The sequence below is a fragment of the Hippopotamus amphibius genome, chromosome 4 (genome assembly GCF_030028045.1).
Source record: "Hippopotamus amphibius kiboko isolate mHipAmp2 chromosome 4, mHipAmp2.hap2, whole genome shotgun sequence".
In the NCBI taxonomy this organism is placed as follows: domain Eukaryota; kingdom Metazoa; phylum Chordata; class Mammalia; order Artiodactyla; family Hippopotamidae; genus Hippopotamus; species Hippopotamus amphibius.
The window spans coordinates 164721021-164734699 of record NC_080189.1 but is presented as its reverse complement, the minus strand read 5'-3'; the positions used below and the strand labels follow the sequence as shown (position 1 = coordinate 164734699).

At 38.7% G+C, this 13679-nt stretch overlaps 1 protein-coding gene across 10 annotated transcripts in view; it reads right to left on the bottom strand.

Moving 5' to 3' along the window:
• The window catches only part of NRXN3 (neurexin 3), a 1504067-nt gene that overhangs the window by 167127 nt on the left and 1323261 nt on the right, over positions 1-13679 (bottom strand). For all 10 annotated transcript variants that reach the window (XM_057731261.1, XM_057731262.1, XM_057731259.1 and 7 more), the window contains one exon: positions 12768-12939. In XM_057731261.1, the coding sequence (XP_057587244.1) occupies positions 12768-12939 (172 nt within the window). The remainder of the gene's footprint in view (positions 1-12767; positions 12940-13679) is intronic.

Sequence of the window (13679 nt, the reverse complement as noted above, 5' to 3'; positions counted from 1 at the left end):
TTAGATTTACTTTTACTTTACATTTATTTTAGATTTATACTTAGTTCTTTATTTTTAACTTCAGTAGATGCCTAAATGTTCTCCTTTCTCCCTTTTATTACTTTGTCTAAGTACACTGGGAAATCCATCCTTTGAGACCTACCAAGAATTATCTAATGTAAAAGATATTTTAATAAAATCAAATTTAATTGTTTCAACAAAGGAAAAATCTCCAGTAAAATCTTAAAAATTATTTATAGTAAAATATTTGATATTTTTCTATTGCTTTAAAAAGAACTTCTTATGTATATTTAATGCTTGTAAAGGATGCTCTTTATCTGCATATATTGCTATTGTGTACATGCAGGTAATAAAATAAAAAATGACTCTAGAAGTCATCTCCAATAATCACAGTACAGTTGTGCAGTTTAACATTTATTGAGCATGTATTATGTAGCTGCTTTGACTCAAAAAAAGGGGAAGAATTAGCAAAACTTTGATCACTTTTCTTGAACTATCAGGAGCCAAGTCTGGTGGTATATGCTTTCTATTCTGCTGGTGGAACTCTGACTTTTTATTAATAACTTTATTACAATCAATATTGAGGCCAGTAAAATGAAGGAAACTCTACTTTGCATAAATAAAATCTGGTCTGTTTTAGACTGATTTTTTTAAAAATTTGTTTTAAACTTGTCATAATTGTGTGTATATACAAAAAAAAACATACAACTTGGCTCTTGTTCCTTTAATAACTAGGAGAACAGATTCTAAAGTTTCTAAAATTCAACAGCAGGAAGTGGACTGAGTCACATCTAAGGAGAGTCCACCCTCATAAAAACAGATCAATGGCCGGAAATGGAGCAGAATTTCAAGTAGGATGCTCTCATCAGCAGGTTAGGGACAGCCAATGCCGACAAAATGAAGAGAATGTTCTCTGGGACTTAGAACATGGACACGTCAGGGAGCAGGTAGAAGAAAAGATAAATGCTAAGAAGTCAGTTGGCACCTTTATACAGAAAGGCTGTGAAGTATAGGTGAAGCCCCCTAAGCCAGTGGCTAACAAAAACCCCACAAATTCCAAAGGAAAGTATGCACCTTCTCTCAGGAGAGAGGGAGAAAAGTGTATTTGAGCTTCACAACTTACAGTTACTAAGTATCAACAGAAGTAACAGCTAGAGAAATAATCAAGCTTCCTGTTGGTTATTGTCAAATTGAGCTCTAAGCAACGTACAGCATAACGTAAATAAAGGTGAACTGAACCTATGTCTTTGGTGCTCAGTTAGGAAAGTGGTGTATGGCTGGGTTTTTGTTTAAGAACAGATAAATGGATGTCTGTCCCAGTGATGCATCCTTCCACTTCATTATCCTGAATTACCCTCACCATTGGGTCTATGCTACTCTACACAGTACTCTACACAGTACTCTACATAGAAGTAGTATTCTCTGTGTCTCTTGGGATTTAACTCATCCACTTAGAGATTATCTTTCTCCCTTTCTTCCAAACAGAAATGACATAGCCCATAAAATAAATCTTGTGGATCTGTAAAAACAGAACTATAGGTTTTAAAATATGCATAATCTAGACCAGGGGCCCCCCCACCTACAATGGAGTGGCAAATGTGGCTCTTCACAGCTTGTTTTCGTATATTGTCTTATTAGAACACAGCCATGCCCATTCATTTTTGTATTGTCTATGGTTGGTTTTGCACTATAACAGCAGAGTTAAATAGCTACAACAAAGACCTTTTGGCTTGCAAAGACAATAATATTCATTATTTGGCCTTTTACAGAAAAAGTTTCTCTAAATAAAGGTATCAGGGTCTCTGCCTGTATTCAAATCCAAGTTGGCCCTGTCCAGCTGCATGATACTGGAGAGTATATTACTTAACCTCTCTGAGACTCAGTTTCCTCATCTCTAAAATGGGAATAATAACAGAATCCCTTTCCAGTATGCTGTAAGAAGGATTCAATATGATAATGCATGAACCTGGCACAGAATAAGTATTATATCAGTACCATCTACTATTAACTAATATTACTCCCTTAAAATCTTTTATGCAAGGATATTTTGTACTATCCTCATTCTCTTCTCCAGAATATACAGCCCTGAAACACTGGCAGGCATTTGGAATGAAGATTTCACCATTGAACTCTGACAAAACCACATTTCTATGATGTGATTAAAATGAAGACAAATCGAGTTTAATTAAACATTGAGACTGGCAATTGTGCATCGGGCAGAAGCACATTTCTAGTAAATGTTTAATAATGTGATTACAGAATGTACTGCATGCAACGGGATGTGAGAAACAATAGTAAATTTGCATGTGAATGTACATCTGTCAACCAAATGAATCTGAGCTCCATATACAGTGCAAACTCGAATGCTCCTGGGAAATAGATGGAAAGGTAGGGTAGCAGAAAGGGATTGGGGTGTAGGAATGAACAAATCTGTGTAGAATCCCAGTATGGACACTTTCCAGCCCTGTGACTGCAGCAAATGCGCTCAAACTCCCTGAGCCTTTGTTTATTCATCTGTAAAAGGGGGAGATTAATATTTCTGTCTCGCATTCACTGGGCAGATTACACTAAGTGAAACAATCTATGAATGACGCTGGCCCATTAGTTCCCTCAGTGTGAAAGGTGTAAGTTGTCAGGTTACATGCTTGTGTATATCTAGGTAGGGGAGCAGAGTTTGTTAGCATTGTCCCAGAGAGCTCAAGGTTACAGCCCAAATTCCATCCCATGCCCACCCTTGTCTGGTCCCCAGGCTCCATCAGACACTTACGTGCGCCACTGAACCCAGATCTCACCTGACTGAGAGCACCCCATTGTACTCTTTGGAACTGCAGCTGCAATGTATTGTAGCACATAGAAGCATTAGGTTTGCCTTCTAAGAGATACAGACTTGAGTTCCAGGTCTTCATGTACTAGCTTATGACTCTGGGAGTTAATGTCATAAACCTCCATATTCCTATTTGTAAAATGATGACAAAAATAGTCTCTACCTCTTAGGGCTATTGTGAAGATTTAATATAAGAACCCAGTTCTGTGCCTGACACTGAATAACTGCACAATCAAATTCAGGTATTAAGATTATCTTGCTTGGGGACATGCATTTCTCCACCACTAGAGTATAAAATCCTTGAGGGCAAGGGTTTTGTTCTACTTCCCGTTGAATACCCATCACATAGCATGGATTCACATGTAAAGGAGACTTTGGATAAATATTTGTTGAATGGTGAATGAATGAATGCATAAGGAGATCCCTCCACTCATGAGGAGGGGGATTAGCAACATCTTTTTTTTATATGTATGAAAGGCAACATCAGTTAATAAAAAGACTTTTGAAGTGTTTCTGCTATTTGAAAATGTAATATAAAATTTTTATCTGGCCCCTTATCCACTTACTTGCAACATTTGTTTTGCTATAACCTTTGGCTTTTGGCTTGAATTGTCATTTTCTAATTCTGCACCTGGTCCCCAAGTGTTCTTATGCAGCACTGCATATCCATCACTGGCGTTTGGCAAACCGCCCCCATCCAGGCCAACACAGTGTCAGGGACTTACTGTAAAGCTGTAAAAGTACCACGTGAAAAAGAAATACATCTCATGGAGCAAACTGTAACTATCACTGGGAATCTAATCCAATCCATGTTAACTCCAGGAACTGAAGATTAAAAGTGACTCTTTTGTCCTTGACTCATCTGTCCTTCCTCCTCTGACCCTCCTTTCCCTTTCCTCAGCCTGCTGGGGTATTGACAGGGATTTCAGAGGAGTGGAAGGTCTTTATCTCTTTGAGATGAGCTGCAATATGATTACAATCGATTGAGTGATTTACAGTTTAGAGCACCTTTCATTACACTCTGTGCTTTATAGAATTATAAACAACATACTGTATGTGAATATATATTATTATTATTGGATATTTATGTACTATCTTCCTCTAAGAAGATAAACATTCTTTTTTTAGGCTTTAAATAACTACAGGGACCCTGCAAACTTGTGCAAGGCTTAAACTGTGGAGACCGAAAATTGGAAAGTTTTCTTATAAATAAAGCTATACTTTTGGGTGGATGTTAGGATATGTGCTGCTCACATAACTCTGGGGCAGAGAGAAAACAGTACAGGGTAATTGTGTTTTAGGTTAGGATAATAATTCTAGATTTTCATAATTAAAGACGAATTCTGCAGGCCATAATTTCATTTACTACTTAAACCGGAGCTTCTTGGTGACAATAGGACAAACAAAACTTGTAATTCATTTAGCCCAGCTTTGAAATTATGCAATATTTGATGATTGTTTTAATTCAGGAGAATTCTTGTTATAAAGGCCTTGCATAGAGTAAGATGGTATTAGTATTTTTATGTCACACTATCTCAAATGAAATTTTGAAAATCACATAACATTGTGACCATACTGTCATTGTAATCTTCAAAGTATCATTCCATGGATTTGGTTTAATAAAAATGTACTCATTATTCATAGAAATTAAGAAATCTTTTTTCTTACATCCCTACTTAAATAGTGCCTAGAAGTGACCCTTGAATTTCTCATTACTTATTTCATTAAGTCCCTGGACTATAATATTATAATATTTAACTTATGGGTAAATAAACAATTATCATGCACCTTTTAATCAGTAAAAATCCAGCTTCCTTAAATCCCAAGATGGTCTATTGAAGATGAGAAAAATATAAACCAGGACTTAAGACTAAGGTGTGCATCTTATAGAGCCCTATAGAATTTTCCAGGAAAGTTATTATTTTGCTCAACAGCCCTCTAGATCAAAAGGACTGCCTTGGCACTTTCCTGGTGGTCCAGTGGTGAAGAATCTGCCTTCCAATGCAAAGGATCCAGGTCTGATACCTGGTCGGGGAACTAAGATCCCACATGCAGGGGGAGGCGACTAAGCCTGCATGCAGCAACTACAGAGCTCACGTACTCTGAAGCCCATGTGCTGTAACAAAGAGCCCGCACTGCAGTGAAAGATCCCCGAATGCTGCAACTAAGACCCGACACAGCCATCAATCAATCAATCAACATTTGAAAAAAAAAAAAGGACTGCCCTGTCCACAAATGAATTCTGGATAAGCTTTTTAGTTACTATAATTGCTATCATATTATCTGATAGACATTTTCATCATTATAACAAGCTCCTTTATGTGCTATTTAATTATTTTATAAACAACCTTGAGTCATGTGTTAGCTTAATGTCTCAGAGGCATATACCATGTGTCCCAGTGCCCATGTGCTATGTGTTCATGGGGCCCCTCTCCCTCTATCGGAAATGTTCTTCTCTTCCATAGGATGATGAAGTATATACACAAGCATATGTGAATATATGTAAATATATAATTTACATACATCTATGTACACATCCTTGTCTTTTTATCTTCTGGGTGGCTATGTTTAATTTTAGCATTAGCCAGAAGCCCACAGTTTGCCTTGAAACTCTTATCAGCTTCTAAGAGACATTTACGGGGAGAGAAAGGCTCTAGGTTTGATAGCAGTAATTGTATTTAACTTGTAAGATACAAGGCTATTTATCTTGTAGCTGGGAATTCACAGAGAGAAAAGATAAAACAAAAATTAAAGAAAAAAAATACTAAGCACTCTCTCGCTGCTCTCTCATTCTCCAAGTAAGACCATGAAACAGTAAAATAGACTTTCATCTAATAAAGCTCTTCCAATCTGCTTAGATATGTTGCTAGGAGGTAAAATGGGATCATGAAAAGAAAGAGGCTCTGAGTCCCCAAGGCACAAGTGATGGTGTAGAGGAAGGCAAATGTCATAAATGCCCAGGTAAGTGTTGACTTCCAACTTGGCAGAAATTGAAAATTTAACCTGAGAGAAAAATTCTAAATTATCAAGACTTGGGATAAGACCAGAATTTCTGGGACTTGCAAGTGTTCTGGGTTATTAAAGAGAATTCCTGGATGGAGCAGAGTGAGATTAAAAACTAGAGCTCTCAAGTCAGATGGTCTTGGGTTGGAACACCAGCATTTTGACTTACTATGTGAGCCAGGTAAGTACCTGAGCTCTTAGAACTATTTTTAATCTGTAAAGTGGGGATAGTACTAACACCGACCTCTAGGGTTATATTAAAGCTAAATCATATTGAACATGAACTACAGACTATGTAGTAAATGCTCAGCCAAGAGCAGCCATCACCATCTGGATGAGTTTGATTGAGCGATGGTGGCATCTCCATTTTCTACATCTCTGGGACAACGACCCCATGAATTGCGTGGAGTTATTATCCCAGTGACTGTGGAAAGACAAAATACATTAGATGAATTCAGAAGGTATATGAAGGTAAATGCCCATTATTTTTTAAATGGTGTAAATGAAGATTTACGTTATATAAAACAGATAGAAGGAAATAAGAGACAGTATATCCTAGTCCCACACTGTCAAATACCAGCCACCAGCCAACAGTCTCAGAATGTTAGCCTGAGGATTGAATGAAATGTATTTAATCCCTCAGTGCCTAGGATGTAATAATTGCACAATGAAAGTAAACCTTCAGGGTCTCAGTCATACCAGTCACATTGCAAGTGTGCTACCTGTGGTGAGTGGCTACCACAATGAACAGCACTGGCATACAGTCTGATTGAAGAAAAAGAGGCATTTTTAGCTTTCTAAATATCAGTGATTTTCAAACCTAGCTGCATATAGAATCACCTTGGGAGTTCCCTAAAAATACCGATGTCTGGATCACTGCTTCTCAAACTTTACCATGCACATGAATCACCTGGGGATCTTGTTAAACTCAGATTCTGATTCAGCAGGTTTGAGGTGGGGCCCAAGATTCTGCATTTTTAACAAGCTACCAGGTGATACTGAAGCTGCTGATGCGCAGGCCACACCCCAGAACAATTAGATTTCCTGGCACTGGGCCCTGAGCACCCACAGATTTTTTAAAAATTCCCAAGGGAATCTTATTATTTGCAGCCAGGTTAAAGACTGCTGCTTCACACACACACACACACACACACACACACACACACACACACACTATATAATATAATATAATGTAATATAATTTTTTAAAGATTTTTTTTCACCAAAAACCAACCCTATCAAGTTGAAAGTCCCTTGGAAACTCACCTACCTGCAAATCCTAATTCGTTCCTGACAAATCAGAAAAAAATGACTATTTAGCAATGCAAGTATTCAGCATACACTGGTTTGATTGATTAATTGATACATTTTGTGACCAAATGTTTGAAGAACTTACTGCAAGATGGTTTTAAAATGTACTTAGCAATGATCAAACACATTCATTAGGTGAGCCTCTCTCTAGTTGATGCTATATCTCTACAGTCTTGACACCATGCTCAAACATGGCATTCCCTTTTCGTTGTATTTACACTTCTTATTCCCTTTGCAGGACTTCACTATCTATGCTTTTTCTCCAGTTGAACTGAAAGTAACACTAGTCCTGAATGGATGAATGAGCAGGTAGATGGGGCTTGTTTTAATGTGTGCTTCAAATCTGGCAAGGCCTCAAATGTTTGCAGGCAAAGACGAAAGAAAAGGAAAGAAAACCTCCTGGCTAGGAATTAATGAAAACCCAAGGCTTGAGAAATTTCAGCATCATGTCAAGTACACAGACTTGTTTTTAACCCTTCAAAGTCTCAGTAATCTAGGATGAGGTGTAAACAAAACAAAAATCTCTCTTATCCCCATGTATACTGTCTAAACAATGACAGGATAATAGGCATTTGAAATAAAATATGTTGGAGACTTTCTTTAACTCAGTAATTCTCAAATGGGGGTAAATATGTCCCCTAGCAGACATTAAGTGTCTGCGGAGATGCTACTGGCATCAAATGGGTGGAAATCAAGGATTCTGATGAACATCTACAATGCACAGGGCAGCCCCCACAGCAGAGAATTACCCAGCCCCAAATCTCAATAGCACCAAGGCTGAGAAACCCTACTAACTAAAGGAGCCCAGGTAAGGACTTCTATTTGAGAATACTTTAATGGAAAAAAATTGAATAAAAACCTAATAACCTAGTGTCAGTACCCATAAAATTATGACTCTGAGAAATAGGAAAATGAAAAAGAAATTTGACGGAGTACAATCTGAGGATCAGGACAGGAATCTTGGGTCTGCCCCTCAAGCTGTGTGATACTGGGTAAGTTATTTTGACTCTCAGAGCCTTGACAATGTAACCGTAATCTGAGTATGGTGGTAATAGTACCAAACCCAGTTGCCTCACAGGAGGGGGTGAGGCTCAAATTCAGTAGTGTATATGAAGGCACTTAGCGCATCAGTAAGCATGATAGCAATGTTTTTTGGTTTTGTTTTTTCTTTACTTTCAATCCCTATAAAGAAAAAGCTCTGTGGAATTTAACACATTCAAATATAAAGAAAGAGTTTTCTGACCCAGTGTCTTTGAAGGGGAGCCATATCTACATCTTTTTTCATGATCTGAGTTGGGTGGCCAAACAGAATGGAAGCATAGGTCATCAGTGAGCATTTTACTGATTGAAGAAAGGGAATCCAGTCCAGAGTACGTCAATGAACTTAGTTGTGATATCAAGAACAAAAGAAAAACATTGAGACTGCCCTCAGCACCACCTGCTATGAGAAGATGGAAATTCTTACACACTGAAGCTGCTTATCAGTCTTCGTTTTCCAGGAAGCCTGGCTCTGACCTAAAAAGCTTCTTCCTGTACCATGTTCAGGGCTCTGAAAGTCCTGATGACATAACCAGCCACCTATTCACAGCAGAGAGAGGATCTTTAACAATCCCAGTCAGCTCAGCCTCCCAGGGGATCTAGAGCCAGGGCTAAAATTAATTCCTTAAGCTCCACTCACCTTTCACCTCCCCTCCCTGGTCCCCTCCACTGCATTGTGTCAAGACAGCAATTAGAGGCTTTATAAGGAACATCTGTCAGTGCCTGGATGATAACTCTGGGCTGATTCTTCTTTTATTTCCCTCTCCTGTTCCTTAGCCTTTCTATTTTCAGGTTCAAAGAAAGAAACTGCTTTTGAGTTGTATCTCCCAGAATTAAGTGATATAAGATTCTGGTGGCTATAGAACTATTTTCATTTTGGATCCTTCCTGATTCACAAAAAGCCAATGCTACATGCCATGGGCCCAGCTGGTTTCTAAATACTTCACAGTGGGATGTTTCAGTAGAGCCACATAAAATCCTATAAATGTCTATAAGAAGGTTCTGGAGTTGACCCACTCCTCCTGGTGCACAGGAACCTGGTGAGCAGAAACAGTTTCCTGAGAGCATGTCTTCAGAATGAGATGATGTAAGTGAATATTCTGTAGGAGTTATATTTCTCTACTGTTCAAACATTAGCTATAGACAAGTAACACAACTGAACTGCTCTTAGTGGTTTCTAGACTTATCACCATCAATAAAACAGAATGGCTTAGGAAAGAAACTGTCACTTTTGCAGAAACTGTGTCAAGATTGCCTGACCAGGTGGCTTTATTCTTTGATACCGAGATACAGGGGGTCTTTTGATCTTATGGTTTAAATAAATTAAATAAACATTGCCAGATTGCTCTAATGGAGCTTTAAAGTTGGTAAAACGTATCCTTTCAGTAGCACTGAAAGCAGGTAGGAGAGAAAATATAAGGTATCCAAAGCTGAAAAGGTGAGACACTCCTAAGGAAGTCCTAGTCCAACTAGAATGTTGGACTTCTGAATGCCATTTTCCAATCTAGGAAGTGGAGTAAGGTGACAGCTCCTTTAAATACTCAGTATTCTTTCAATTGTTTCATGGAAGCATATTGCTACTGTTGCTAGGAGGACAGCTTGGTCACATTACAAATGAGTCTTTAGCACAGCTAAGAGAACTTTTCTTTTTTAAAAGAGGATTTTCAACTCTACATCTCACAATAACCACCTTTGTGTGGTTACTGGTACTGATTTTTGTAATAATGATACTTTAAGAAAAGGATTAAATCTGAGATGACACAAGAAACATGCTCATTTCTACTTATGCATTTTTCAAAATATCCCCCAATTTGCTATGGGAGCAATATTGGAAATTGTGCTCTGCTAGGAATAAGAGAATCTGGTCCTGGTTCTGTCCCTCATTTACTATTCTCTTATGACTTTTGAAAAAACACAGTATCTCCCTGGGTTTCATTTGAAATTTGAAATCAGGAATAAAAATACCTACCCTACCCAATTTACAGGATATTTATAGTCAAAATGAAGCAGTCTGTATGAGTGAATATGTAATAGTAAAAAATGCTACTCAAATGTTTGCTAATCCTCATAACTAACATTTACTGAGTATTGATTTAACTGACCCAGCATTATGTTGGGTATTTTACATGCATATTCACATTCGCCCTAGAAAGTAAGTATTAGCATCATCCCATTTTATAGACTAGGAAACAGAGACTTGGAAGGTTCAATATCTTGCCTAAGGTTTGCAATTGACCACCAAACGGGAGGAATAAGCACTTACCTAGCGAACCAACAGAGAGATTAACAAATGAGAATGTGGGGAGAAAGAATCTGATATATTTTGAAAGCATTGCAGTGATTATCAGAGAAGCAAAGTTGGAACTGTTAGAAATTCTTACATTTACTTTACAGTTGTTATATTTTGAATTATATGTGGGGACATGCACCAAATATTTCAGTGCTTAGGGCATTTCGAGGTCTTAATCTAGCGTGCTGCAGAATTACAGCTAATGGCACCAAGATCCCAACTCCAGCCAGTTGACTCCAAAGCCCATACTTATAACTGCTATACTGTATCATGTCCTGTAATAATAACACATTATTATTACTAAATAACAGTTACCAACAGTTACTAGTAATAATGGTTTTCAGTGGGAAGCAATGCCATTAAAGAAAGGTTTCTGTCTTGAAAACGTAGGAAGCAACCCACAATTTGGAACTAAAGATACAAAGAGATAGGCACACAGCAAGGGTCACTGGTTTTCTCACACATATGTGGCTTTAAAAATGACCATTCAAGAGCCTTCTCATTGCTGGCAGCAAACTCGTGAATCCTATATTGGCTCAGGGCAAGTGGTTAGTATCAATTTAGAATCTTTGAAATTCCTAATAGAAACACAACAAACAGCAGCAGTAGCAGGGCCAATGATAAAACACATGGAGAGGGATTGATTTTTCCTATGAACAAATGAACAGTTTTTAAGATTTCAGGCTATTTGATTCCTCCCATCTCTCATCCCCCGCAGTTTAAGCAAGAAGCATTTAAAAATCAGATCTATTAGTGTCTAGTGAATTTGGATGATAATGAGCATTCACAGTAACTGCTAACACCTCTGGATTTCTTCAAAGGCTCAAAGATAAACACATAAGGTCATTTTTGTACCTTAACCTAAGAAGTGCTAAGAGTATGTCCAGAGATTCCCAGAAAAGACTCAGCCGGATATTGTATGGAGACTGAGATGGTAGATAAATGAGTGGGTGAGGCTTTTTGTGTCAGTACTTTGGGGGTCTTGCATGCTCTTTGCAAATGCTCCCGTAATTCTTAAACCAGACATAGGAAGGCTCTGGCTAACAGAGGAAAAACCCAGTAGCACACTTACTTCCGGTGGCATTTAAAGAAAAGTAATGCTAACTTAGGCATGAAAAAATAACCACAGCCTTCAACTCATTCAACATTCTTGGGCCACAAATAGGCAAATTTACTTTACACAGTTCTCTCAAATGTGATGATTATTAGCTAAAGAGCTCTTACACTTCCGGAAATGTGCTTCCAGCTTCCTCACCTCTGTGCCCACTATAAAGGAAGTGAGACGATAACAGTGAGAAAATGATGGGCCATTTGGAGTGTAGGAGATAGTTAGACATAGTACAAATGCCCATGTTATTGACAAGTTCAATATTCTGAGCTATTTTCTTGCATCCACCAGGTGAGAATTCAATGATGGAGCAAAGGCCTTTAGCCAAAGTATTTTCCCTTCCATTCCTGGCACTCTTACGATCAGGGTTCAGGGCTCTTTCCTAGGAGAAGTGGTAGACGAGAGGGAAAGCTAAGGGATTATTTGCATGAACTTTGTAAAGAAGGCAACCTTTCCTCCCATCGCCCTTGATTCGGCCATCTGGTTCTGGGAGTTTGCTGGCGAATGCTCCTTGACTATAAAATTTAAACAGATGATTAACCCCTCTCCCTCCCACACCGGCATGCTTGCTATTAAAATGCCTACTAGGACCAACCTCTGAAAATCAAGGCAGGCTAGTGTAAGTGAGAGAGAGAAAATTGGCAAAGTCAACCGAATGAATGAAATTTCACTCTTAGTTTTTCTCTCATTGTTACTCTGACTTAAGAATTATGGGAGCATTCACAAAGAGCATCATCTCAAGTTCAGTATACTCTCTTTTACAGTCTTTCTGCCATCTCTGGCCACCTGTATGTTCAACCACACCTGGCTACATGGAACCACAAAGCCCAGATTTCAAATGGATTATTCCGTGATTCCTGACAATAGCTTGTCAGAGATGGTACCCCTTATCCACTGCTCATCATTTGCAGTGCTCAGGAAATTCCAACATCATTGTATCTGGGATGAGCCAGTCAGGCAGTATTAATCAGATGAATAAAAGAAGTGTTCAGTGCATAGTTAGTAAGTCTCCAGAAGCTCCCTATACTGGACTGAGTCCTAAAGAAATAATGCATCTTCTCATCCACAAAATATGAATGTGTGCTTAATATTCAGTGTTTTAATGATTTGGTGACAGTCATGAGAAAATCACCTGTTAGAAATAAGAATGGGAAAGTAAAAGAGAGTCTGGTCATTGAGAGCAGAACATGTACCTGTGGGATAATGCTCATTCACTGGCCAGTTGTCCACCTGAAGTGTGGCATTGCCACCGTTCCTGGTGAAGCGCACCACGTGGTATTTGCCATCATTCACCGGGGTCCTCTCCTCTTTGATGGAGATGTCAACGGTGCCAATATTGAAGACAACTCCAATTTTCCCCTGTTCCTATAATAAAGAAACACAAAAGGCAGGTTATCACTAACCACAAGGTTTTCTCCCTTTAAAGTTGATCCTCCAACTAACAATGAATCTGTAGGTACCCAGAGAGAGCTGTCAGCTTGAAGTTAATAATAGTATCCTACATTTCTCCATGGGCTTTCATCCTGAACATAAAAGCCAACGGTACAAAACCACCCAAATTGCTCTCAGAGGCTGCACTGCACAGGTTACATCATTTGACTGCCCTCAACAGATATCAAAGCTGGAACCACAGAACTACCTAACAAGTGAGTAATGACACTACAAGGTTCTGTGAGATGAATTAGGCCTGTTTTCTAGAAGAGACTAATACGACACTGAATTGTAGGTTACTTCACAATTCAGATTTAGGATTAAAGAGGAAATCCAAGCCTGCTTGCAATCTGGGGGGCAATCAAAGCCAAGAGGAGGTGTACAGAATGGTTAGGAGCCAATACCATGGAAGCTAGCACCATAGACTTACTCCTGGTGATGCTTTCTGTAGGTTTAAAGCACACAGGAGATGCATCCTCAGTGGAGGCCAGTATAACTGAAGTGGGGTTTTCCAAGTTAGATGCTGGCACCCTTTCCACATGTGTAGCCCTATTCCTAAGTTTAAGCCAAAGAGGGTGGTAATATTCAGTGCTATAGCTTTATGTTACACAGCAGAAGAGAACTTCTGTGGCCCTACACAGACTTCTGGGAGGCAAAGCACAATGAATTCCAGA